The sequence below is a fragment of the Salarias fasciatus genome, chromosome 14 (assembly GCF_902148845.1).
Source record: "Salarias fasciatus chromosome 14, fSalaFa1.1, whole genome shotgun sequence".
NCBI classification, from domain to species: domain Eukaryota; kingdom Metazoa; phylum Chordata; class Actinopteri; order Blenniiformes; family Blenniidae; genus Salarias; species Salarias fasciatus.
In genome coordinates, this window is record NC_043758.1 from 8,463,013 (window position 1) to 8,486,523 (window position 23,511).

Sequence of the window (23,511 nt, forward strand, 5' to 3'; positions counted from 1 at the left end):
AACCGTTTGGCTCTGAAGCATTTTTCCTCATGTTAATTTTTCGGCAGTTTAATCACACCTTCTTTAAATGTCTTCAAAAAACTGTAGTGTCAATCTCCTGTTTTGAGAGTATTGAAAGTAAGCACAACTGAAAGTGAAGCCTGCACCACAACAATCTTCCAAACCGCTACGGCTTATCAATCATCTCCTGTTTTATCACAGGGTGTCAAGGTACCATAAACCTTTTCACGGCTGGATAACGCATCCTGACAACATCCTGGTTTCATTCTTTACTCCTGTCTGCTTTTATCTGTGCTATAAAACATCTTGCATTATTACTGTTTCATGGAAAGTGAAGTCAGAGCAGAGTTCCCATATAACATCTCTGCAGCCGCGCATAACTCAGTTTTCCTGTAGCCACGGAGCTGATCTGACTTCTTGCTGTGTACCACAACCCAATGATGATTCAGAGCCTACTTACAGCTCCACATCCAGTTTGCTGACACTGTATAGATGTTTACTTGAGAGCTGAGTGTCGATGTGATGTAAAGCACTGTGCTGTATGGTAATGTGTCCGGTGGTGAGAAATCTTTCTCTTCTGTATATATTATATCATTTGTTTAACTTCACTTTGTTGTCGAGCTCCCTGCATGCATATGTGCGCGGTCATTGCATCCACAGCTTCATTATAGGGAGGAAATTGTGGCTATAAATTGTTTCTGTGATTTTTTTTGCACCTCGGTAAAATCGGCTGCCATAGCAACAAATGGGAGTCAGCGTGGCGATTTCCTGAGCCACACACGCGTGCGACACACCGCCGTCCTCATTACCACTTGTAGCATCTATTCAGTCACCAGATCGTCTCGTCGAGCGTTGAACTGAGGAACCAATTAGATTGGAGAAATAGCAACAAAAAACATCTTAACAAAGCGAGTCTGGATGTTTTTGTTTTTTTGTTTTTTTCCCCCTTCCGATCTACCTGGTAACTACAGTGCATCTACCTGCAAACACAGACATCACACATATCCTCAGTTTTTATCTCCAAGCGCACATCACAAACAGCCAGAGTCCACAGCGCAGTGTGCTGCTGCCGGACTCGCCCACACCTCATTAGTAGTTTGGTAGGTTTGAGCAAAGAAAGTGAAAGAAAAGGAGAAAGAAGAACAGACGGCTGTGTGAAAGGAAGGAAGATGAAGTTGTGTCGGCTTGCTGCAGTGTGCCTCTGCCTTATTTTTTCCCACTGCCCCAGCATGACTTCTCTCTGTGTACTTCCTTGGTTGTTTTCCTTGTTGTGTTGCCGTGGCATTTCTCTTTCTCTCCTTCTCCTGCCTCTCTTTGCAGCTGGGGATTCTCTCCGGTCCTCGCTTACGCTTCCATTTGGCCTGTTTGTTTTACCTATTGTAGTCGCTGCGTTGCAGTTGGCGTGTGTGTGTGTGTGTGTGTGTTCGTTCACGCTGCAGGGCCTTTGATTCAGTTGTGACACCGTTTTCGCTCCGCAACCCGTGGTGATATTTGTCTGAGCCGCGCCGATGATGACTGACAGGTCGCTTCTCCTTTACCTCTTAGATTCCCATTACCAGCTTTCATCTCTCTTTTTCTTCTCAGTGTCTTTTATCCCTCCTTCTATCTCCTCTTCTCTCTTCCCCGTGCGCTGGGTTTTATCGCTGAATCCTCACACTGCTTACTGTTTCACCTCTAACCTGAGCAGCAGCAGCTACCAGAGGAAGGAAAAGGGTGTGCTTGTGTCTGAGCGGCACATCAGGAAGGAAGGAGCGATCTGTGACAGGAGAAGCTCTCTTTCCACACATAAACACAAATGCACAGTTCAGTCCACTCACTTGGGGTAACATTGTTCTCAGGAACATAGAATGTGGTGCACCAGTCGACTCTTTCTGCAGCTCGAACAGAGAAAGCGGGTATTAAGCCTACTTCAAATGTAAACGGTGCCGAAGTGTCGACTCACATCAGATCAGACTCTTTCGTCGTTTTCTGATTTTAATAACCTTAAATGCTTTTCAAACACCTTATATCAGGACCGGTTTTTTGATGGGCTGATAAATAGTTTATAAATGAATTAATCTCTTCCAAACGTGTTTAAAGTTATCAGGCCTAATCACATGCTGTTGTTTGTAAATGTAGATGTGATTGCTTATTAGAAAGTAAGAAACCGTGTTAGCAATGGGAGAGAAAATGGGGTCAGTATTTGCATATGTGAAGTCAGTGGTTATTAAACTTCTTACAGTGTGTACAACCCGATAAATTATTGAGCTCTCCAAGTTTTACCACTATGATCAACACGAACATACAGTAGATACCAGAGTAGACAGCTCACAAAGGAGACAATGCTACTTCTAACATGAGTGTTTTTTATTGATCTTTTTTGCCACAATGAATAAAGCAGCATTATTCTAACAGATACTGAAGCTAAATATTGACAGCTGCCGTCCTGAACTGCAGCTTTCAGTGGCGAAGTTCCAGTCTGAATCCACGATTTCAGTTTTCCTGAACAACTCATCTGTGTTCTGTAGACTCTGTTCACTTTACATCACGTTCTTCTTTTTACACAGTTTTAACTGTTCGCTAATCATGCGTCAGGTGTGCCCTCAGTACCTGCATGAACTTGATGTAGCAGACTGATAATGAGACAAACTTAAAGGAAAAACAACACTTTTTTGAATCATCTTTAAAGCTAGGGTTGGCGATTTGAATGAGATACATTTTTTTAAATACTGCTTAAAATGATCTTTATTACCCGATGGGAAGCAATTCATAGCGTGTTTTTAAAGTAGTTTGGAAAATATCCGCTATCTACAGCAGGAGTAAAACGGGACAAACAGCAACCAATCGTCTTGAGGGGACACCTTTTTTTAAACCAATCAAATCCCTTCGCCGTTCGACCTGCCCCCTGTGCGTACATATACGCGTGCACTGACCCTGGTTCAGTGCGCGCATAGAAGGACGGAGCGACGTTGCAGAACGGCGGAGACGAATGTTTGGGGGTTCACTCACCGTTCAGTGCGCCATACCTTGGCGTTGTGCAAATAAAGAAAAACGAAGAAACGAAGCGCTGAGGACGGGTTACGCCAGGAACGCACTGCACGCGGAAGTGCCGCGCGCACCGCACGCGCCACGAACGTCTCCGCTGCCAACGGGAGCTCCTCCAATGGGGTGGGAGCTGGGTGGAGCTAGCTAGGCGGAGATGCTACATGCTAACGCTAGTTTTCCAAGATCGCCAACCCTAGCTTTAAGTTTTGATATTTACAAATTCAGTTCTGACATATATATCAGACTTTTTTCTAATACCACCAGAGAGCAAACGGTTATACATTTGTCACAATTGAAGAATCGATCATGTTCAGGTATCAGGGTGCGTAAAGCAATTGCAAAATGTCTCTGAATACTTTGACCATGTTGGGAAATCAGTGGCGGACCGTGCATTTCACACTAAGGCCTTCAGAACAGATCCGCCTGAACCAATCCACCTCTCAATAACTATTTTGTCTACAAAAAAAATCTTATTATGCAGATATGCACATAAAGAGCTGTTGCACAGCAGATAGATACTTGTGCAGCCAGAATAAATGCCTTTGCTTTAGTGCACAATTCTCCTACTACATCTGTGCACATACAATGAGCATCAACAACTTAATAAAACAGCAATATTGTTTAGGAAAAGAGGAACATTTTACTCACCAAAATCCCGATTATTTGAAAACAAAATACATCCTCCTTTCCTTCCTCAAAAAGAGTTCAACTGCTCTGTCATATAGATTATCCGTGCGTTTCAGCTCCATAAAGCCAGGGCTGAAAGTCCAGCTTGCCCTGTGGTATTTCTGGCATAAGTTTTATTTCTCTTCAGGTCTTCTTCTTCTTCTTTGGAATAATTGCAGTAGGCGACCAACAACTTAGGTGCATACCGCCCCCTACTGTATCTCTTGGTGAATGTAAATCAGAGGGCCTGGATTCGCTGTTGTTAGAAGCTAGAAGGCGCTGAGTCGCCAACTCGAAATCTGATTGGTTGAAGCAACTGTCTGATTGGTTGAAGCAGCTGTCTGTTTGACGCTTCACTTTACTTCACTGCGGCATCAGGAACGGATAGCGAAGGCCGTGGGCAGATTTCTTTGACCCTAGCAACAGATGATGCGTGAAATCTGATTGGTTAAATGATTTAATATGAAAGAAACATGTCTGGAAGCAGCGCAACCACGGGAAGACTATGAAAGGAACTGGAACATACCGTTTGGAATCATTTATTAATTATTTATGGACAAAATATAATTTACATCAGTCTGTAATTCAGATAATTTTTAGGCCAGCAGAGAAGGCTTTGCAGGCCCTGACGGCCCACCACTGTGGGAAATGATCACTGGGTTATTAAACTGATTTGAAATGTTTTGTTTATTAAAATCTGAAACAATGAATAATACTGATCTCACACACACACACAGGTTATTATCTATAATTCTTTGTGAGCAAATTAACACTCATTACAGCCTAAGACATCAGGCTTTGTTGATATTTCACCTGAGAGGGTTCGAAAAGGGAGTCTGTTACCCTCCAAAACACGTGTATTTCTTCCTGGTCCCTGAGGGTCACTTGCTGCATGTTTTCAGTCCTCACCTGCTCCAGCACACCTGAATTGAGTGATTCTTGACGAAGCTCTGGAGAAAGTCTGATAACGAGCCGCTCATTACTGCCAGGTGTGCTGAGGTGAGGGTGGGGTGGAATGGGCCATTTTCACAGCTCCACTACTTCCTGAAATTAACTGTGCACATTCATTTCCTGTCTTGCATTATTGGCCAAAATGATTAATCCAGGTGTGTCTTGTTGCAGCAGTCTAAACCAGACACACCTGGATTAATCAGTTTGGCCAATAATGCAAGACAGGAAATGAATGTGCACAGCTATTTTCAGGAAGTAGTGAAGCTGTGAAAATACCCCATTGTGCAGCAATACGGCCCTCGAGGACCAGGGTTGCCCATCCCTGTTCTAGCAGTAAGTTGTTCAATTTGCATATTTTAAAATTAGACCGTTGTGATTACGCTGAATAAAAGTATCTTATAATGACCCGAACCAGATATAACTGGAGTCTCACATATTTGAAAAATATTCAAGTCTTTATAAAAGAACAATTTAAAAAGAGTCCAACTTCAGTTTGGGGAAACGCTCCATCTGCTAATTTTTCAATAATTTAGAGATTGAAAAATACGCTTGCCTTCTTTTGGATACTGTAAATCAAATTGGACTGAATGTTTATTGTCAAACTTTTGTGATGTGACTGTACGGTGGCGCAGTGGTAAGCACTTTGCCGAGTTTCTCACACTGTCCAAAAACATGCATGAAGTTAATCTGTGACCCTAAATTGCCCCGAGGTGTGTGTGTGTGTGTGTGTGTGTGTGTGTGTGTGTGTATGTGTGTGTGTGTGTTCTTGTATTTCTATCCTTGTCGGGGCCAAATGTCCCCACAAGGATAGCAAAACGTGGAACGACGTGCCTTGTGGGGACCTTTTTCCGGTCCTAAGTAGGAGAAACAGTGTTTTCTTGACCATGTTGTTGTTACTGAAAAAAGTAAAAGTGCAAAAACATTTCTTTAGGGTTAGACTTTGTTGTGGTGTGGGTTAGGGTTAGGGTAAGGGTCAGGGTTAGGGGCTAGACATGAATGGGAGTCAATGGAAGGTCCCCACAAGGATAGAAATACAAGACTGTGTGTGTGTGTGTGTGTGTGTGTGTGTGTGTTCTCGTATTTCTATCCTTGTTGGGGCCAAATGTCCCCACAAGGATAGCAAAACGTGGAACGACGTGCCTTGTGGGGACCTTTTTCCGGTCCTAAGTAGGAGAAACAGTGTTTTCTTGACCATGTTGTTGTTACTGAAAAAAGTAAAAGTGCAAAAACATTTCTTTAGGGTTAGGCTTTGTTGTGGTGTGGGTTAGGGTTAGGGTAAGGGTCAGGGTTAGGGGCTAGACATGAATGGGAGTCAATGGACGGTCCCCACAAGGATAGAAATACGAGACTGTGTGTGTGTGTGTGTGTGTCTCTGTTTCCTCTGTGATGGGCTCGTGACCCGTCCAGGGTGTGCTCTGCCCTCGCTCCAGCACCCCGTAGCCCTGCACAGGATTCAACAGAAGGTCTGGAAAGGGAAAACTCATAAATCACTGCTTTAGACAGACTTCAACAAATGGATTTTGTTTAAAATGTTCTGCAGCTGAACCCAACTGTGAAACATGTGTTTCTGTTTGATTGGAAAACAGGACGACCAACCAATTTACAAAGCAGCCACTTCAATGGTGTTCTTACAAATAACCTTTCATCACAGTCTTGTTCTCATAAATGATTTCTCTGCTGGTACAAGAAGAAAAAATGTTTTCTAATTTGCAAAGCCATAACCTACAATTTCTAATCTAATCACTATGGATACACCACGATGTGTCCACAGTAAGCCTCTCATTGCAGCGTAAGATCGCTGCACTCATAGCAGGATCTGGAACAAACCGATGCTTATAGGCCTCCTGAGCCTGATTAACTAAGGTCCTGCATAGTGTGAACATTTCTGTGATTTGTTAAAAACATGCAAAATCATATGCAATCAAATTCTGCACGTTTTTAAAATACGTAGAACAACTGCACTGAAATTTCCATCATTATCACGTCGAATTGGTGTCTCAGTTGACAAATAATAAATACCTACATTAGATTATTAGTTTGTAGTGAGAACCTGTGCAGAAAATACTGTTTCAAAACCTCAAAATCAAAGGAAAGATTAAATCTTGTGTGCTGGTTTAGTTTCTGTAATCTTCCTTGAAGCCTCAATCCAATATCGGTGAGTGACAGCGGGAGGCGCGTACGTCAAATGATCGGTTATGAAGTCCAAGAAACGATTACAGCTACAGAAGCAGCCCTCAGTTAAGGGTCACTCCAGCCCTTAAGTAAAGGTCATTGGAGACATGACATTTTGATCAAAGAGCAAAGCCAAAGAACAAACCAGAGTGTGTGTTCATCTTATATCTGGAGGCTGACGGAAATTGTCTGGTCCATTTTTCGCCCAGCCCCAAAATTTGTTCCTGGCAGTTTTGTCATGATTCAGTAAGCTTGAAGTCACATAGAATCGTAAAGATACAGCCCAGGCCATCACAGCAGCAATATGCAGAGGTCACACAAAAACGCTGAGCCCAATCCAAACTTGGATTTGGGAACAACTCGCTATTAATGATCAACAGGAGGCCCATGCTGTTAAAGCCTAAAACACCCTCTGTGGCTGCTGCTGATCCTCCTCAGAACGTCTCAGGATATGAAGAATCAGCATCTGCGGAACAGATTCTAATTCTCTTTTAAATTTCCTACAAACCGTAAAAAAAAAAAAAAAAAGCATGTTTGTGAGGATCCATAACGATAGAGAGCTGATTTCCTCCTGCCTCTGCACTGAACTCTTTTACAAGGGAAGTTCAGCCGACTTTTATCAGACAGGGATTCATAGACGGTCTGCTGTGACTGCTGATTGGAGCTGGGACTGAATTTTCCTGTCAAGCCATCACCTTCATCCCCTCAAACTGCCTTATCCTGTTCGGGGTCACGGGGGTGTTGGAGCTAATCCCAGCTAACAATGGGCAAAGACAGGGTACACCCTGATAAGTACACCCAGTGAACAGTCACACTTAACAGCAATATGAAAAAAAAAAAAAAAAAAGAAAAAGAAAGACACCAACTGGCCCCAAATGCTTATTTTTTGGATTATGAGGGGAAAACAAAGTACCCAGTGAACATTTCATACATGCAGAGAAAGGATCAAAATCACCATGAAGCAAGAGAACTAATCACTGTGCCGCTGTGTGGCGCTGCGTGAATTCAGTATAACACAACTGCAGGAGTTCACCCAGGACTTAGAAACTTTGCTGAATGAAACTGTCAGATGACTTACTCAGTTGTGTTTCCATCGGCACTGAGGCAGTAGTTACATATGGCACCATTAACCAGCTGTTCCTCTCTCTGTCCTCTGAATCGGCTTGTTAAACATTATTTATGTTAAATAAATCCCTCCAGTGTTTCTGCAATGCGTACAACAAACAAAACACTCGTCTTTTACTGGAGCATTAAGCTATTTTGTGGCCTGCGTGGACTTTTACAAAACATTACCCGAAATAGCAGAGAATCATCTCTGAATTACCAAGCACGCTTTAGATAAGAGCAAACAGTATAGAGACTGCTGTGGAGCGATAAGATTTCTCCTGTTTTTCTTTCATTTTCCTCATCTGCCTGTACTGAGTTGGGAGACGGTGCATGTTGGTATGGAAACTGGCTTATAAACCTTTCAGGTTGCCAACGTACGAACTCGCATAGCAACCACCAAGCAGCCTCTCCAAATGTTCCTTCGGTGATTTCTGATGAATAGAACTCGGACAGCTTAAATGTTGCTGTTGCGTGGTTATGCCGTCGGTCTTGACTCGATGTATAGATGCTTTAGCAGCAGAGCGAGGACGGCAGCAAGTTTTTTTCACTGAAGGAGATGAATTCCGAGGCCCCACGTCGGCCGTTTGAATAAAGCCATACCCACACGCGTACCTTGATATTCACAGATGTACAAAAGAAGTGCACTCAGAAATAACTTGGGAACGTGAGTCACGTTGAAGAACTTCATGATTTTCAGAGGACCTTTTAGCAACAAATAAAAATACTGCTGGAGGCTGCGTTTTGCTTCTCACATGGTCAGATCTTCATGCTTTCAATTTGGTTCGAAGCAACATGTTGTGTGATGAAGCTGTTGATACATGCAGTTCCCAGGATGAAATATGTAACGTGTGGGTTTTCTAAGGAGCGTTCCCGATGTCTCTTGGACTCAAATTCATTGTTTCCAAGTGCTGTGCCTTACAGAGTCGAATCAGATCAACAAACTGCACTGCACTGTTGAAATAGGTTATCAATACAAACAGTCCAACCCTCTGTAAAGCGCGTGTGCGAATGCGCATGTCTGCAAGACTTTCCAAAGAAGGGTGTGCCATTTGTCGCTTTCCTGCTGTTGTTATACTGCTTGTGTTGTATAAGGAAAGCAGCAATGACTAACAATGAGAGTGAAAGTCATTTTTAAAACACGCACCTTTCTCTGAGCCGTGTTTGTTTGACATTTGGCGGGTCTGTGCAGACATAGATCGCCAGCACTGAGGAACGCAGCAGAAATCTCACAGATCACCATGGATCTCTCTTATCAGATGCAGACTGATTAAATGCTGCAGCTTTGCAGAGATGACCTGCACTCCGCCTTTCACAATGTGGACAGAAAGAAATCACTAAAGCATAGATAGATCTCACAGTTATGCTCACTTATTAAAACGCACAGTCAATTAGTCATTTTTTAATATTCGTATCATATATTAATATAACATTTATAGTAGTGATTGTTCATCACTACAATCTCTGCGAGATGATTCGGCGGTGGTTGGACAATGCATCGAGTGTTTCAGCCTCGTCCCTGAGCCAATCCAACCATCTCCGCTGCGCATTCCCACTGAGAGCATGTCTGTTTCATGCCCCTCTTGATCTTTTCTGGCTCTTCAGGCGGCGGAAGCTTTTGCCCTCAAATGCACATCGCTAATCAAGTTGAGCTCATCTGAAGTGGCCACCTCAAGATGTAAGCCGGTATTGTTACTCATGAGAAGACGTCAGTGGGTTTCTAACATCCTCTTTGAGCTGCTTTACAATTGCAGTCAGGAAATTATGCAGCGTAGAAATCAATCCTTTTGGCTTTAACAGATAACGTTAAAAAAGCTAAACAGTCAGAATAACTAGGGAGAAAACAAATTGCAAGTATGCCATTATCACTTTCTGAACCTCGGTAAACCTCGGTGAAAACTGTCCTAACAGCATGGTAAGAATCAGGAGCTGCAATCATGCAAATACATGTTTGTCTTCGTTTTGTTTTTTTCCTCCGAGACTGTCGTATTTATGGCTCTTGTCAGATCAGCAGGAGGAAAAGTGCTGTGTGGGGGGATGAGACTATTGACACCTACGTGTGTTCGTGTGTGTGTGAGAATGTGTCTATGTGTGAGAGTGTGAGTGCATCAGGATGTGGTTACTATAGCTCCACCATTATGTAGATTAGCCCTATTCCCCTGAGTGCACCTTTACCATTTAGAGCTTTCAATCATTGTGCTACTTTATGGGAGTCAGGTCAACAACACACGTGCTCACACACACACACACACACACACACACACACACACACACACACACACACACACACACACACACACACACACACACACACACACACACACACACACACACACACACACGGACAGACACAGACATGGACACACTTACACATGAATGCACACTCCAGACCAAGGTTACAGGCTCATCAGATTCCAGGTCCAGGGTTTGCTAATTATGTTCTTCTGCACAGAATTAATTCATGCTGCAATGCTTTGCGTGTGTGTGTGTCTGGTTTATGCACGTGTGTGTGACAGGGCAGTTGAATGGGTGAGAGAGTGATCACTCTGCAGGTTGTTTTTTTTGTGTGTGCCGATTGTACTTGAGGAGTAATAACTGTCCCTGTTTTAATCACAAAGTTGCAATCAATACTTTCTTTAGCTGAGCTGCAACAGCGAAGATGGTCTGTGTTTGTCTGTGTGTGTGTGCTTGCAAAGTGTGTGTGCGCTGAAGGTAATCTGCATCACTGAGTCTGAGGCAGATGAAGAGGGACAGTCTTTAGGGAGGATTTTCTTTGAACTCTCCTTTTTTCAGGTTCGTGTCTGCAATTTCTTGGCTACTTGTGATTTTCACTGAGAACATTTAAGGATCTTCTTGAGTGTGTATCTGTGGCTGCGTGTGTTCATTTGACTTCCGTCTTCAGCTTTGACACAGTGCGAAAGAGATGATATTGAGCAGTGTGTACAGCGCAGATTATCTCTGTGTATCTTGTGTATTAGCCAATACTCGTCAATACAGCCTGAAATTCTGCAGCACTGGAGTAACCTTTCGCCATGTTTACAAAACAGGCAGCCTCAGGGTTTGCTTGGCTATTACAGCATTTTATAGCAAAGAGCTAACCTTTCACTAGCGCCTCCAACTGTGTTTCTACCAGTCATTTTTTGCTTCACATAATAAATGACATGAATGACCTAGATTTGAATTTGGATTTGAATTTTGTTTGTTTCAATAATCCTTCAGTACTGTTATCCTTTAACCTTCTTCTCAGTCGTATCGATGACTTTATGTGTTGCTGCTGCTGGTTGATCTTAGTAAATGACTCTGAGGTCTGCTGTCACATTGACTGACTGCACCGGACGACAGTACAACTCACGCTGTTGTACAGCGTTATGCTAAATGTCCTGTCACCGCCAATGTCACCTCGGAGAATCAGCTGTCGGAACCGCACACTACTCTCTCCCTGACACGAGAGAAAGCTGCTTGTTGATTAAATGCACAGAGTGCCGCTGAAGACGTGTCTTTATTTCTGTTAGGCTGGCAAAGTTCATCAATCAATTATGAATGAGGGTAAAAGTAGGCTACTCACTATTCGAGGGTTGTTGGTCAATAGCTGATAATCTGCACTTACTTTCCGACATTTCCACTGCAGCTGAAATGTCTCCTCTCAGTGTGATTCACCGTCGACAGATACTCACACAGTGCAGTGTGCGTTCATGATATATACATCTGGCTTTCTGCAGGTGCTTTGGCCTGCTTTTAGGGTGATTGGTTGATCTGAATTAACTGGAGGTGTGATGTGTTCGCTGGCAGGTTTCTTTGTGTTTAATCAGTGAAGTAGTGTTGATCTGTGCCGGATTTACCCCACATTCTGTCAAGTGTGGGTAGGAATTGGTTACAGCTGCCTAAAATGGATTGTTTGATGGATATATGAACAGATGATAATTGATACATTGATGACTGGATGGGCAGAAATGAGTGAAGGCTGAATGGAGCATGCAAACCACAACGGGCAACAACCCAATCCCACACTGCTGCTGAGCTTTGATCCTGTTGATGCCTATAGAAAACTAAGTCAGATCAATATTGATGACCTTTCGCCTTGACAGCAAACACCACATCTCCTTTTTTCTTGGCAGGAGTGCTGTTATGTGCATCCAGAAGATCTACTCCTTGCATTGAAATGTCTCTGGTTTTTGCACTGGACTGTTTTTTTTTTTTTTTTTTTCTCAACAAGATTTTCCCCCACATGTCAGAAACTTGTTAGTCTCTGATGATCTGATCGGATGATGATCTCCTTCTGTCACATCCCATCCTGTCACTGAAAATGTCCCAAGAGAGTATTTGCTGAATAGTGTGAAAAGCCAGTGAGTGAGTCTTGGACAGATGATGTGAATTGAAATCAGTTTTTATATAAGCGTTTAACACCTATTTGGCTCATGTCAAATGGAATTGCAAGACGAAGGTGGAAACCTGACAGCTCACGAGAGACGGTGGATGCCTCGAGCACCGACGCCGACTGTGGCGTCGACGGGATGTTGACAAGCATGTGCAACACAGCATCAAAATAAGGAACATGTAAAAACACCCCGCTCTCTCACTTACCAGTTTGTCACCAAACACAACGCTGTTTTCCCACCTCTGGGTCTCAAGGACATCACATTCATGACCATAAGTTGGTCACTGAAAAATATCAACATTTTAACTTGAGATATTTAAAAATGTCGCCAGCAGCCGTGTCTTTCCGTGACTCACTATCGTTTTAAAATATTATTTGGTTTGAATGAATCCACGATGTGCTGTAGCTGCGCGTCGGTTTGCTGCTGGCGCACGGATGGATGGTAGTGAGGCGAGGGATTGCTGAGGGAGGCAGTAAGACCCAGAGGAAGAACGGAGAAGGAGACGGAGAGAGAGAGAGAGAGAGAGCGAGAGAGAGAGAGCGAGCGAGTGAGGTGGGAGGAGAGAGGCGAGAGGAGGAGGGACTGTGTTCACGCTCCGCTCTATGCATTGCAGCTCGTGGCTTCAGCGCACCAGTGTGCTTCTCAGCCTGCCAGCGCGAGTGTGTGCACCGGCGCGTCGCTGTGTGTGTGTGTGTGTGAATGTGTGAGTGACTCTGGCGCTCTTTCTGCGTACGACAGGTGGAGATGACATGACTGCGCTCGAGAGGAAGAAAGAAAAGGACCTGTAAGGACTTCGCTAATATACACTCGCACAGACACACATGTAAACACACTCACCTTTTGCCCCACATTCCCTCACACACGCACACACACATGCACAAACACTCAGCTTTAGATTCCTGCACTCCTCACGCCTGGAGAATGATAAATTCAGTGTGTGTGTGTGTGTGTGTGTTCTTATGAAAGCGCTTTTTTCCCCCTGCAGCTTATCACTTATCTATCAGCTGATTTCATGTGTGCACAGCGGATAACTCAGAGACAAACACACACAGACACACACACCAACACACTCACTCACTCACTCACACACACACACACACAAAGGTCCTGACTGTTGTTTTTTGATGCCTGCAGACGTGGTCAGCAAGTGTTTCTCCGTCCTGAGGAGAGTTCAGCTCCAGCCCTGAATCCCAGACAGTCCACCACGTTGTCCGAACAACTCCAGGTAGGATCTGAGCTCAGCTCTTCTCTTCTCTTCTCTTCTCTTCTCTTGTCTTCTCTTGTCTTGTCTTCTCTTCTCTTCTGTTCTCTTCTCTTGCTCGTTGCCCTCTGACCTCTTCCCTGTTGCTTCTTCCTGTCTTTTTGCACCAACTTCTCTGGCAGCAGGCAGGCTGACAATATTTCCCACAGATCAGTTCAGGTCTCATGGTTTTCCTCATACACACTGATCTTTGAAATCAAGAAGAAAACCCGTGCCACGCTCACACTGTTGTTATTCCCTGTTTAATTTTGTTTGTGAATGCACTGAACTTTTGCCTGGAGCAGGTAAGTTTTGATTCCTGTTGCTGCAGCTCTCTGTCACTGAGTCAGTCAGTCAGTGTGTGTGTGTGTGTGTGTGTGTGTGTGTGTGTGTGTGTGAGAGAGAGATAGACATAAAACAGTCATATACTTGAAAGGGTGTGGACATTAGAGCCCGTGACATTTTATGGGAGGTTGAATCATCCTTGTGAATTACTATTTCTGTTTGCTGGCATTACAAACTTGTCAGTGTTTGTTGATGCACGGGTGCACGTCTGTGCTCAGTTTTCATTTCAATTGATGCTGTTTTCTCAGCTCAGCTCATCACATCTCATTCCTTTTTGTCTTTTTGTCTTTTGGTCGATTATTTTTTTTCTTCATCATTTTGTCATACAAGCAAATACCAATGATTCAGAAATGCTTGCTTGTACTCTTAAATGTGCTTGACAGGTCTGTGTGTGTGTGTGTGTGTGTGTGTGTGTGTGTGTGCTGTCAGTTTGTGTGTTTTAGAGCATTTTTAATTTATAACGCAATGGGATTTCATGTTGGCATCAAAATAGAAAAAAATGTGTGATTGGCTGCCAGCGTCGACGTGTTGCGCTCAGACCCAGTTACCTAAACATGTAGAGTGTATGCGCATAGATATGCAGGGATGTACACACACATGCACACACTCACACTAAAACCTCTCTTGCACACTCCACTCATGGTTTGCCATTCATACATTCAAGAAATGAACCGTATTTCTCCTGAAGAGATACTCATTAGTCTATGTCAGTGAGCTGCAGGGCATAGATAAGCAGTAAATGTATGCACGTGTGTGTGTGTGTGTATGTGTGTGTGTGTGTGTGTGTGTGTGTGTGTGTGGGAGCTTCCATTGTGTAAATGTGTGTATGTTTTTTGTTCTTTTTTAAAAACATCCATCACATTAACATTGTCCTGCTGTAGGTCTGTGTTGAGTCGTACATTTGTTTTTTTTGTTTTATACAGTAATGTTTTATTTTGTCTTGTTAAAGCTTCAGCCTTCCATGTGTCGTACGTATTTCCGCAGTGACACTACGTTGCTGAAAATCTTGTCCAGCTGCATTCCTGTCCGACATTGTTTGTTGCTGGTGGTTCGTTGCTTACCGTTCTCCAATGCAATGATCTATTTTGTTGTTTGGCTGCTGGTGAAAGTCAGAATTGCCATAACAGAAATGAAGTTCTCAATCATGCATTTAAATTTGGATTTCGATTGTTTTTCCGTTTCTTAAGTGTTTGGATGAGTTTCAGATTTAATTCTGTTATTTGACAGAATAGAAAAAAAAACACATCTGTGAAAGCTAATGGAAATGAGAATATATTATTCTCCACATTTAATTGCACTTTCACAGTCATTACAGTGTTTAAACAATAAGCATCGAGACACGTCCCTGGCTTGTATCTTCAAGCTAATTTACTCTCTTCACTTATAAACTAATTATGTCATTTTAAACATTTAGACAAAGTCACTGCCTTCATTGTGATTATTATAGGAGCATTAGAAGTGCAACGGTCAAAGGGTCAAAGGCAACTTATTCCTTGAGGAGTCCATTTACAGAGCAAACACAGAAACTAACGTCTAACATTAACATACTCAGTCGCTCCCAATGCCAAGTTTAAGGTCTGTTATTATGTGAGAGAGAGGGAGGGAGGGAGGGAGAGAGAAAGAGAGGGTGAGAACATACTAACAAAAGTCCTTGAAGGACCTGAATCTTGCTGTGAGATGGGAGATCTAAGCACCACACTCGTTCAGAAACACATTCCTTTTATATAAAACCTCACTTGGTGATGATGCATCTTGCTTTATCTGTATAAAGAGTAAAATGCTGGTGTTCGTGCTCGGGAGACTGTAAAAGCAGCAGGTTAATCTTCTCTAGTCCCCATCAGAACAGATGTGGGGATTAATTCAGCTGTGGGGTGGGGGGTGTGTATGTGCCTCTGTTTGCGAGGAAGAGACTGCCAAGTTCTCCCAAAAAGCCAACAAAATGCATTTTTTGTGAGCATTGTGTGTATATTTCTCACTCTTCACATCTCTGGATATCTCTCTGATTCATAGCTGTTTATGTTCACACTTGCTGTGCTTCAGTCCAGCACCTCACAGATGTACTGTGTGTGTTTCCGTGTCTGCATGAGTCTGCGTGTGAGTCTCAACAAGTGTGCGCGCACAGAAGCAACACTTCGGCACAGGTGTGCAGATTCACCTGTCTCGATCCCTCCCCCCCCCCCCCACCCTCCAGCTCGCAGTGTCCCGCCGTCCTCGTCACGTTGTCGGTGCAGATGTCTCCGCATTTCCCTCTCATTTAGCTCAAGATGATGTGTAGGCTTTAAAAGCAAAGACGGATTTTGGGCTAAATATTGGGCTGGGGGGAAAAAAACAAAAAGATCCATTTGAATTTAACAAACACAAACACATGGCATGTAATTATGTCTGTGTGTATGCGTGAAACTGTGGGGGTTTGTTTGTGTGCCCGTGTCTGTTTGTGTCCGGTGAATTCATTCATACACTCCTGCCCCAAATAGCTTAACCCTAATGGCATAAACGTAGCGGTGGATTAAACCAACTAAAGTTTGTACTTTTTTTGTAATAATATTGAATCTCAGGCCTGAGGCGAGGCTCTGTCAAGGTTTCCTTTTGGGATTAAAAACGTGACGTCTGCTGCATTAGTCGATCTGAACACGTATCCACTTGCCAAAACGTGCATGTCTGCCACTGCCAGAATGGCTAATCTCACCTGACCACAAAGATGTTTCCGTCACCATCACACACACCTCATTGGTTAGCGCCCTGAAGAGACGTTCTAGTGTTTCTCACTTCAGTGCGTGTTATTCCTTCGTGTGTTCGCTGTGCTGGTTTTCTTTCGTGCGCTGTCTGAGAATTTGAGCAGGTAAGTGTCTTGCTCAGGGGTGTAACAACCAGACAGTGTAGCAGCTAAGCAACCACTCTTTCAATATTTGCCCCAAATATATTTTACCATCCATCATCCAGTGAATGCCGGTGTGTGTGTGAGGATGAGCTTCAGGCCACAAACAATCCAGAGCTGTCAAAGGTACTCCCATTCTCTAGTTAGGCGAAGGGTGTAGATACTTCTGTCTAAAAAAGAGGAAAAAAAAGGAGAGTTTCATTTCAGACAAAAGTGATATTTTTGTTGTTCTGTTTAACTACTGTAATGGTTATTATGAATTCACTAGATTAATCAATAATATGTATCAATTGCAGCGATCAATACTGAGCATATATCAGAATTTTGAGTGATAAGAATCATACTGGTTTACAACAGTTTGAAAAAAAACTATATATGTGAATTCATGTAAGGAGGACATGTTCAAAGGTCAACACTAAATAATAAATACAGACTCACCGCTAGTTCTGCAGTTGACTGTGTCAGTGTTGAATTGTAAGAGGGTAAAAATAAAAAGTCATCAGGGCAATTAATATCTAAACAAAACACAGCTATATGAAGAATCGCTCCTTTAAAAGGTAGCCGTCCGTCTCTGCCGCTAACCAGAGATCAGCTCATTAAAAACAGCCTCACTGCAGTAAACCAGATGAGCTTACACTGCCTGAAGCAAGGCTCCAGGGATCAACTGGATTTTTTCCTTGTGGATCTGAGGCGGTCATTTCTGTTTCAAATCGTATTTTATCATCATTTCTGTCACAAATAACATAAACAGATCAATACTTGAGATGATAAATAGTGTCCAGAACAGGCTATGTGGAAGTGAAACTTGACGAGGAGGAATTGAAACTTGGCTGTGTGGAAGTGAAACTTGCCGACTCTGCTGTTGTCGTTTGTGTGCGTACGCACGCCAGCGCTCTGACATGCGGCAATAAGCAGCAAATAACGGGGCTGATATCCAGCACATTCCGTCAAATACACACCGCGCTGCGCCGGGCACCGCTTAAGATTGAAACGAATTACCTCTTGGCTGCAGAAGATAAGTGACCTATGTGGGGAGAGCGTTGCTGCACCATATGTGAAGTGATGGAGGGGTCGAGTCGGTGCAGGGAAAATGAACTGTATTTTACACAGCCGGGCAGCCGCACTATAGCATGACCCCTGCTGGAGCGCCGCTCTCCTGCCCGCTTGAGCTAAACTGTTGAGAGTGAGATACAGAACGCTCTACAATTCCCAACAATGTTTCTTCGATTCCAAGCCTGGAGGGGCTTGGTGAAAACAGGTAAGGTGTGAGATGCCGCAGCCGCAGAGAATATGCCGCGAGCCCACACTTTGAATCGATCGTCCATTTGGCGATGACAGCAGGCCAGCTCGGCTGCTCATTAGCTGATTTCAATCACGGCGCGACGTGAGCGAGTTGCGCAGAAGTTTTGCTGCAGACTGCAAGCTCAACACATCGCGGCGCGAGCAGAGGAACGAAAATCAGACGTTGCATGTAATTTGTTGCGTTCGTCTGCTCCGCAAGGAGGGATTGTTATGATCTCAGGAAGGTAAATGCACGTAAACAACATGATAAAGAAGTGGTTGTATATACAGTCCCAGTCCGGGTGCCTCATTTGGTGATTCCATTTGATCATGCTAAGTGCAGAGCATCCATTAAAATGCCTCCCGCAGGCATAAAAACACCATTAAAAAAAACAAGCCGTCCTCTCTCCAGCTGAACGACGACCAGAGTCAACTCTCAGACTGACGGCACACATGATGCATCAGGATGCGTCTGTTGAATTAAACTCCTCAAATGCCAACAGGTATCAGCTCGTCCTGCGTGCAGGTAAAGTGACTCTTATTTGTCAGATCTGATCTTTAAGACGACAACAGGGCCAACTCTGCAGCGAACTTCAAAAGTCCCCCAGACAAACAACATTGCATTGTTTTTTCCTTGCTTGTTTTTTTATTGTTTGTGTACAAGAGTTAGTGTAAAGTTCAGCTTTTCGCTTTATTATTACTGTTGTAGGCAGGGAAAAAAAAAACAACCTATTTTTCTTTGCTCAATCCCCAAATGTATCAACATCAAGTGTTTATTTTTGGACCTTTTTCTTAATGTAAACAGTGAATATCTTCTCCTCTACGGGCCTCAAATAATTGCTGAAATAAAACCATCTAAGAGAGCTGAGTGCAGCTTTCTTTGAAAAATCACACAGTAAATATCCGAGAACATAGATAAGACTATCACATTAAATAAGAATAATGTAAAATCTGAGTGAAGCAGGGCTGGCAGTTAACATGCATGCAGTGAAAGTCATGAATTACCCCAAACTGTGGCTGGAGCCCCCCTGGGAGGTGCTTCAGCAGGGGGGCAGCATCAGGAGAAGTCCGGGGGTCAGGGAAGGGCTTTTTACCAACAGATTTTTATTTCCTTTTAATTTCTGACCAGAAATTCAAACAAAAAAGAAGCAAGTGGAGGGTAAACTTTTTTTTTTTTTTTTTTTTTGTCATGACACACATTTTTCTCACTGGTTTAGTTGTAGATGTAATAGACACACTAGAATTATGAGTTAAGCTTCAATGCGATGGATCTCTACAGCCAATAACAACTTTCTTTTGATCTGAAAAAGATTAGAAAATCTAGCATTTACACGTACGTAGATTACATCTCAGCATGGAGCGGCTCAACGTGGTTTACCGTCCCACACTTTGAGAGCACCTTATTGAACTCATATGACAAATTAGACACGTGCAATCTGACAGAATTTCACACAGGAGACTTTGACATCAAACTGTTTGAGGAAATCCACATTATATTTGTCTGTAAACGACTGTTGGGACATTTTTGTGACATTGTTGTTTCGACATAATTACGCAGAAACGGCCTGCAAGAGCCCTCCCTTTCATGCTTATCTTCACTAACTAAAACAAGCAAACAATCTTTCTCAATGAATTTGTTAGTTTTGATTAATCAAATTTGTTATGAAGGAATTTTTTTTTTTGTCACAGCTCTGAATAAAAGTCTTTTTTTTATGTTATATGAAAACAAAGTCTACAGTTGAGGGAACCATCAACCCTCTTTCTGTTATTTCTCACGGATTGTTTAGAAAAGTTTTTTGATGGTGGAAAAAAGAGAAAACCTTATGATTGTGTGTGTCTACTCCAGCTGTCCGTGCACGTTGGCCTAAAACACAGTCCCTTTGTTTGTTTGATCCTTTCTCCTGCTGGGGCGGCATTTCTCCTGGTGCAGTGTGCCCACCGCTGCTGAATGATGCAAATCCAAACGCAGAGGACAGGGTGTTTTACATTACAGGGGCGCAGCGGTGTTGCATTATGTGCCGAGAGGTTCAAAGCGACGAGGGGAAATTTACACAAGCACCGGCCATCGGGCTTCGCCTGCCACGCCACTTTGAATCACGTATTCTGATAAATGACCATGGACACAAGGGCACCTTCACTTCACAACCAGCCCTCAGAGAGAGCTGTGTGTATGAGTGTGTGTGTGTGTATATATGTGTATGCCAGGGTTTGCGTTTCTCGTCTTTGATAAATAGACTGTATTATTTATTGTTGCTGAATTCTATCTCAAGTGAATCGCTTCAGGCTATTGAACAATGTGCCTCTCTCCACGGGCGCACGCCTGCATCTACCTGCAGGTAAAATATACTGTACGCTTGTATATTTTCTGGACAAACCTCCTGCTGACTTGCAAAACTACAAAGTGTGAGAATAGGCACTGGAGAAGTCTCCCTTCATTCAGGCAGATCGCTCATAATCATGACGCATCCCACTGTCAGCTGGCTGCGTTACAATCCAGGCACTGCGGATAATCGCCGAGAGGCAGGGACTCTTCATCAGCTGCGATTCGTTTGAATGCAGTTTCAGCTCACACTTCCATACCGTTCCCCTCGGTTCGGTGTGCTCACCTGCTGGAGTTGTGTGAACTGCCTGCACATCAAGTCTGTTTATCCTTTTTACAGTAATTTGTCACGATAGAAAATGAAAAAGTGTTTTCCTCTCTAATTCTGCAATTCAGAGCCTTTATCTCTGCCTTCTCAGTGCGGCTGTTAGTTTTTAATCTGTGTTCTCATCAAAAGCTTGGACGAGTATGTATTTTACACCAGGATAGGCAACCGGATGTTTACATGTGAAGTTATTAAGTACATACTCTAAAACAAGGGTCATCATGACCTGAAGCAGTGGTTCAGCTGCGACCATTTACAGAACTACCATCTTTTCAACAGACATCTTTATGAAAACACTTTAATAACAGTCGGCTTGGCTTTTCCCAGCGCACAAAACACACTCAGGGCCAAACACTGCGATGCATCAACTTTTCAGGACGCTCAGTTGCTTTTAGAGGAACTCCGTCAACAGATCTCAAACGGCGCCGGCTGTTTTTATGTTACTTCTACATTGCATGTTGAAAACCTTCCAAAGAAGATGACACGAGCGCTGGTGAAATCGCGCAGTAAGATGGCAGTGTAATTAGCACACCTGTGTGACGGAGAAATGATGTGCCGCTCTGCCTCGGAGCGAACGCCCTCTCTCTCTCTCTCTCTCCCCAGCTAATTCATTCATGGCCTTGCCAGACTACAATGAGGACAGAGCGACTGTGAGGCTGGTTTCTCTGGCTACGGGCACATTCACCACTTAGAGCAAAACAGAGCAAAAGAATGGCTCATGAGTCATCCTTCACCTTATGTAGGCTGAAAGATTACCGAGAAGTTCTCTAACTTCTAATCTCTTAAAACGATACTCCTGAAAACTCGCTCATCCAGGAGAGACGCAGGTCTGTCTCCGCAGGCCGCAACGGCGCACGTTGCTTCTAAAGGCTTTATTGGTACAAATCAGTCCGGCATGATTTGAATTTGGAGCTCAGGGTTTTGGGGAATTTTTCTTTTTTTTAGGTTTTCATGAAGCTGCAGTGCCTTTTATGCGATCGTGCATTCTAATGAACGGTTTGCCCATGTGATTAGATTCAAGACCACAACTTCCTGGTAAACCCTATTTTTGCTCATTTTAAGCACACGCGTGTTCGTTTGTGGATTTTGCTTGCAGTGCTGCTTCAAATAAGTACCGACCGTTTTAGTTATTCATCCATAATGTCTAAAGCATTATCCAACGGAGGGACGTTGGAGCCGATTCCAGCTGAATGTGGTTGAAGGCAGAATAAGATGAGCCCTGTAGAGGTCACCAGTCCACACACACACACACACACACACACACACACCCTAACCTTCTGTATCATGTGCACATGATTGTTATGGATAATCGGCACATAAATGAGCAAAAAGGAGTGGGAAAAAAAAAAATTGTCGGAAAGAAATTAACGTTCTGTTTTATGAAACAGTGTATGAAATATATGTAAAACTTGAAGTGGGTGGCCTGCCCACGATCCGTTCACAAAACGAGTCGATGGTTTTCTCTTCATCTGGCATTGTTGCCACAGCTTGACGCCAACAAGGCCGAGTTAGATAAGGATGTGAGAGCAGAGGCAGCATGAGTAATAGACAGTAACCCAACCACGAGAACGGCAACATGACAGATAGCCGGAGAGTCGGATGGATAGGTGGATGTAATTAAGGCGATTATGACAAAAAGATAAGTGTACTTCCATAACCTTGGTGGAAGAAAAAAAAAAAAAGCCGCACTCTTCCGCTCATCCTTTATTTTCCTTTTAATATGTCTGTTTTTGATGGTTGTTTGTCTGTTTCAGTTCTGTTCTCATTTTGTCCCATTCAATTTGTGATCCTTCTGCTGCGGCAATAGAGTATACTGGGAACATGAATACAGGCAGTGAATGAGAGGAAGAGGAAAAGAGAAGGGAGAGGAAGAAGTGGGTGAAAGAATGGCAGGAGAAGAGGTGTCAGGGTGTGATTTCCCCGCGGGACTGAACCAAAAGAGCGGGGCGGCTCTCCCCTTTGCCAACTCTGCCACTGCTCAGGCGCTGTTTGGTTGTTCTGCGTGTGTGTGTGTGTGCGTGTGCGTGTGCGTGAGCGTGTGTGTGTGTGTGTGTGTGTGTGTGTGTGTGTGTGTGTGTGTGTGTGTGTACAAATGGGTCTGTTTTTAACACTTTATTTCCACCTTTTTAGATATTGGTTGACTGCTTTCCCTATTGATCCAATTCACACCAATAATGGAGATCGATCCCCACACACACACACACACACACACACACACACACACACACACACACACACAAACATGTTCATGCACTCAAACTTGAGCTTCCCATTTTCCATAGGCACAGAGGTCTGCAACCCAAAGATGCATGTCGCTTCTCCTCTAAAAGCTCGGCCGCATCAGGAGAGCTGCACGGAGACATGCGAGTGGCTTTTAGAGCTCCCTGCGGAGAAACTGACAGTTAACTCAGATATGAGCGTCCGCATCTCTACAGGGGAAAATATGGCCCACGAAACTGTCCGAACAGTAAACGAAACGCAAAAGGAAACTGTGGAGATCATAACAAGTTTTTTTTAACATTAATATGATGCTGACTTTCAGCTTACTTATAATATATAAAATCATTTTCATCTTATCATTTCTGAGTTTATGAGGATTGTATTTGTAATAAAATTTCAAAATCAAGTGCTCAGCTAACCATGTTGCCCAAAGAATCACATCAACCACATAAAGCCAAGAAGCCTAAATTAAAAGTTTTGAACTATTTTTGTGTGGAGTTTCTAATTATGTTTAGTCAAATACTTGTCCTGTTTGTAAAGTTCAAAACCCCAAAACAATAAGCAAGAGGGGGGAAGTCGTGACATGCTCAAGCTTATGATATTATTCAATGT

At 43.3% G+C, this 23,511-nt stretch overlaps 1 protein-coding gene across 2 annotated transcripts in view; it reads left to right on the plus strand.

The window, feature by feature from the left end:
* pde2a (phosphodiesterase 2A) overlaps positions 1 to 23,511 on the plus strand; it is a 164,267-nt gene that overhangs the window by 37,082 nt on the left and 103,674 nt on the right. The window contains exons 1-3 of one of the 2 annotated variants that reach the window (XM_030108848.1): positions 12,881 to 12,952; positions 12,983 to 13,077; positions 13,428 to 13,518. In XM_030108848.1, the coding sequence (XP_029964708.1) occupies positions 13,043 to 13,077; positions 13,428 to 13,518 (126 nt within the window). In that variant the 5' untranslated portion in view covers positions 12,881 to 12,952; positions 12,983 to 13,042. Of the gene's footprint in view, positions 1 to 12,880; positions 12,953 to 12,982; positions 13,078 to 13,427; positions 13,519 to 23,511 lie in introns of those variants that run through there. The other variant, XM_030108847.1, reaches the window with a different exon arrangement.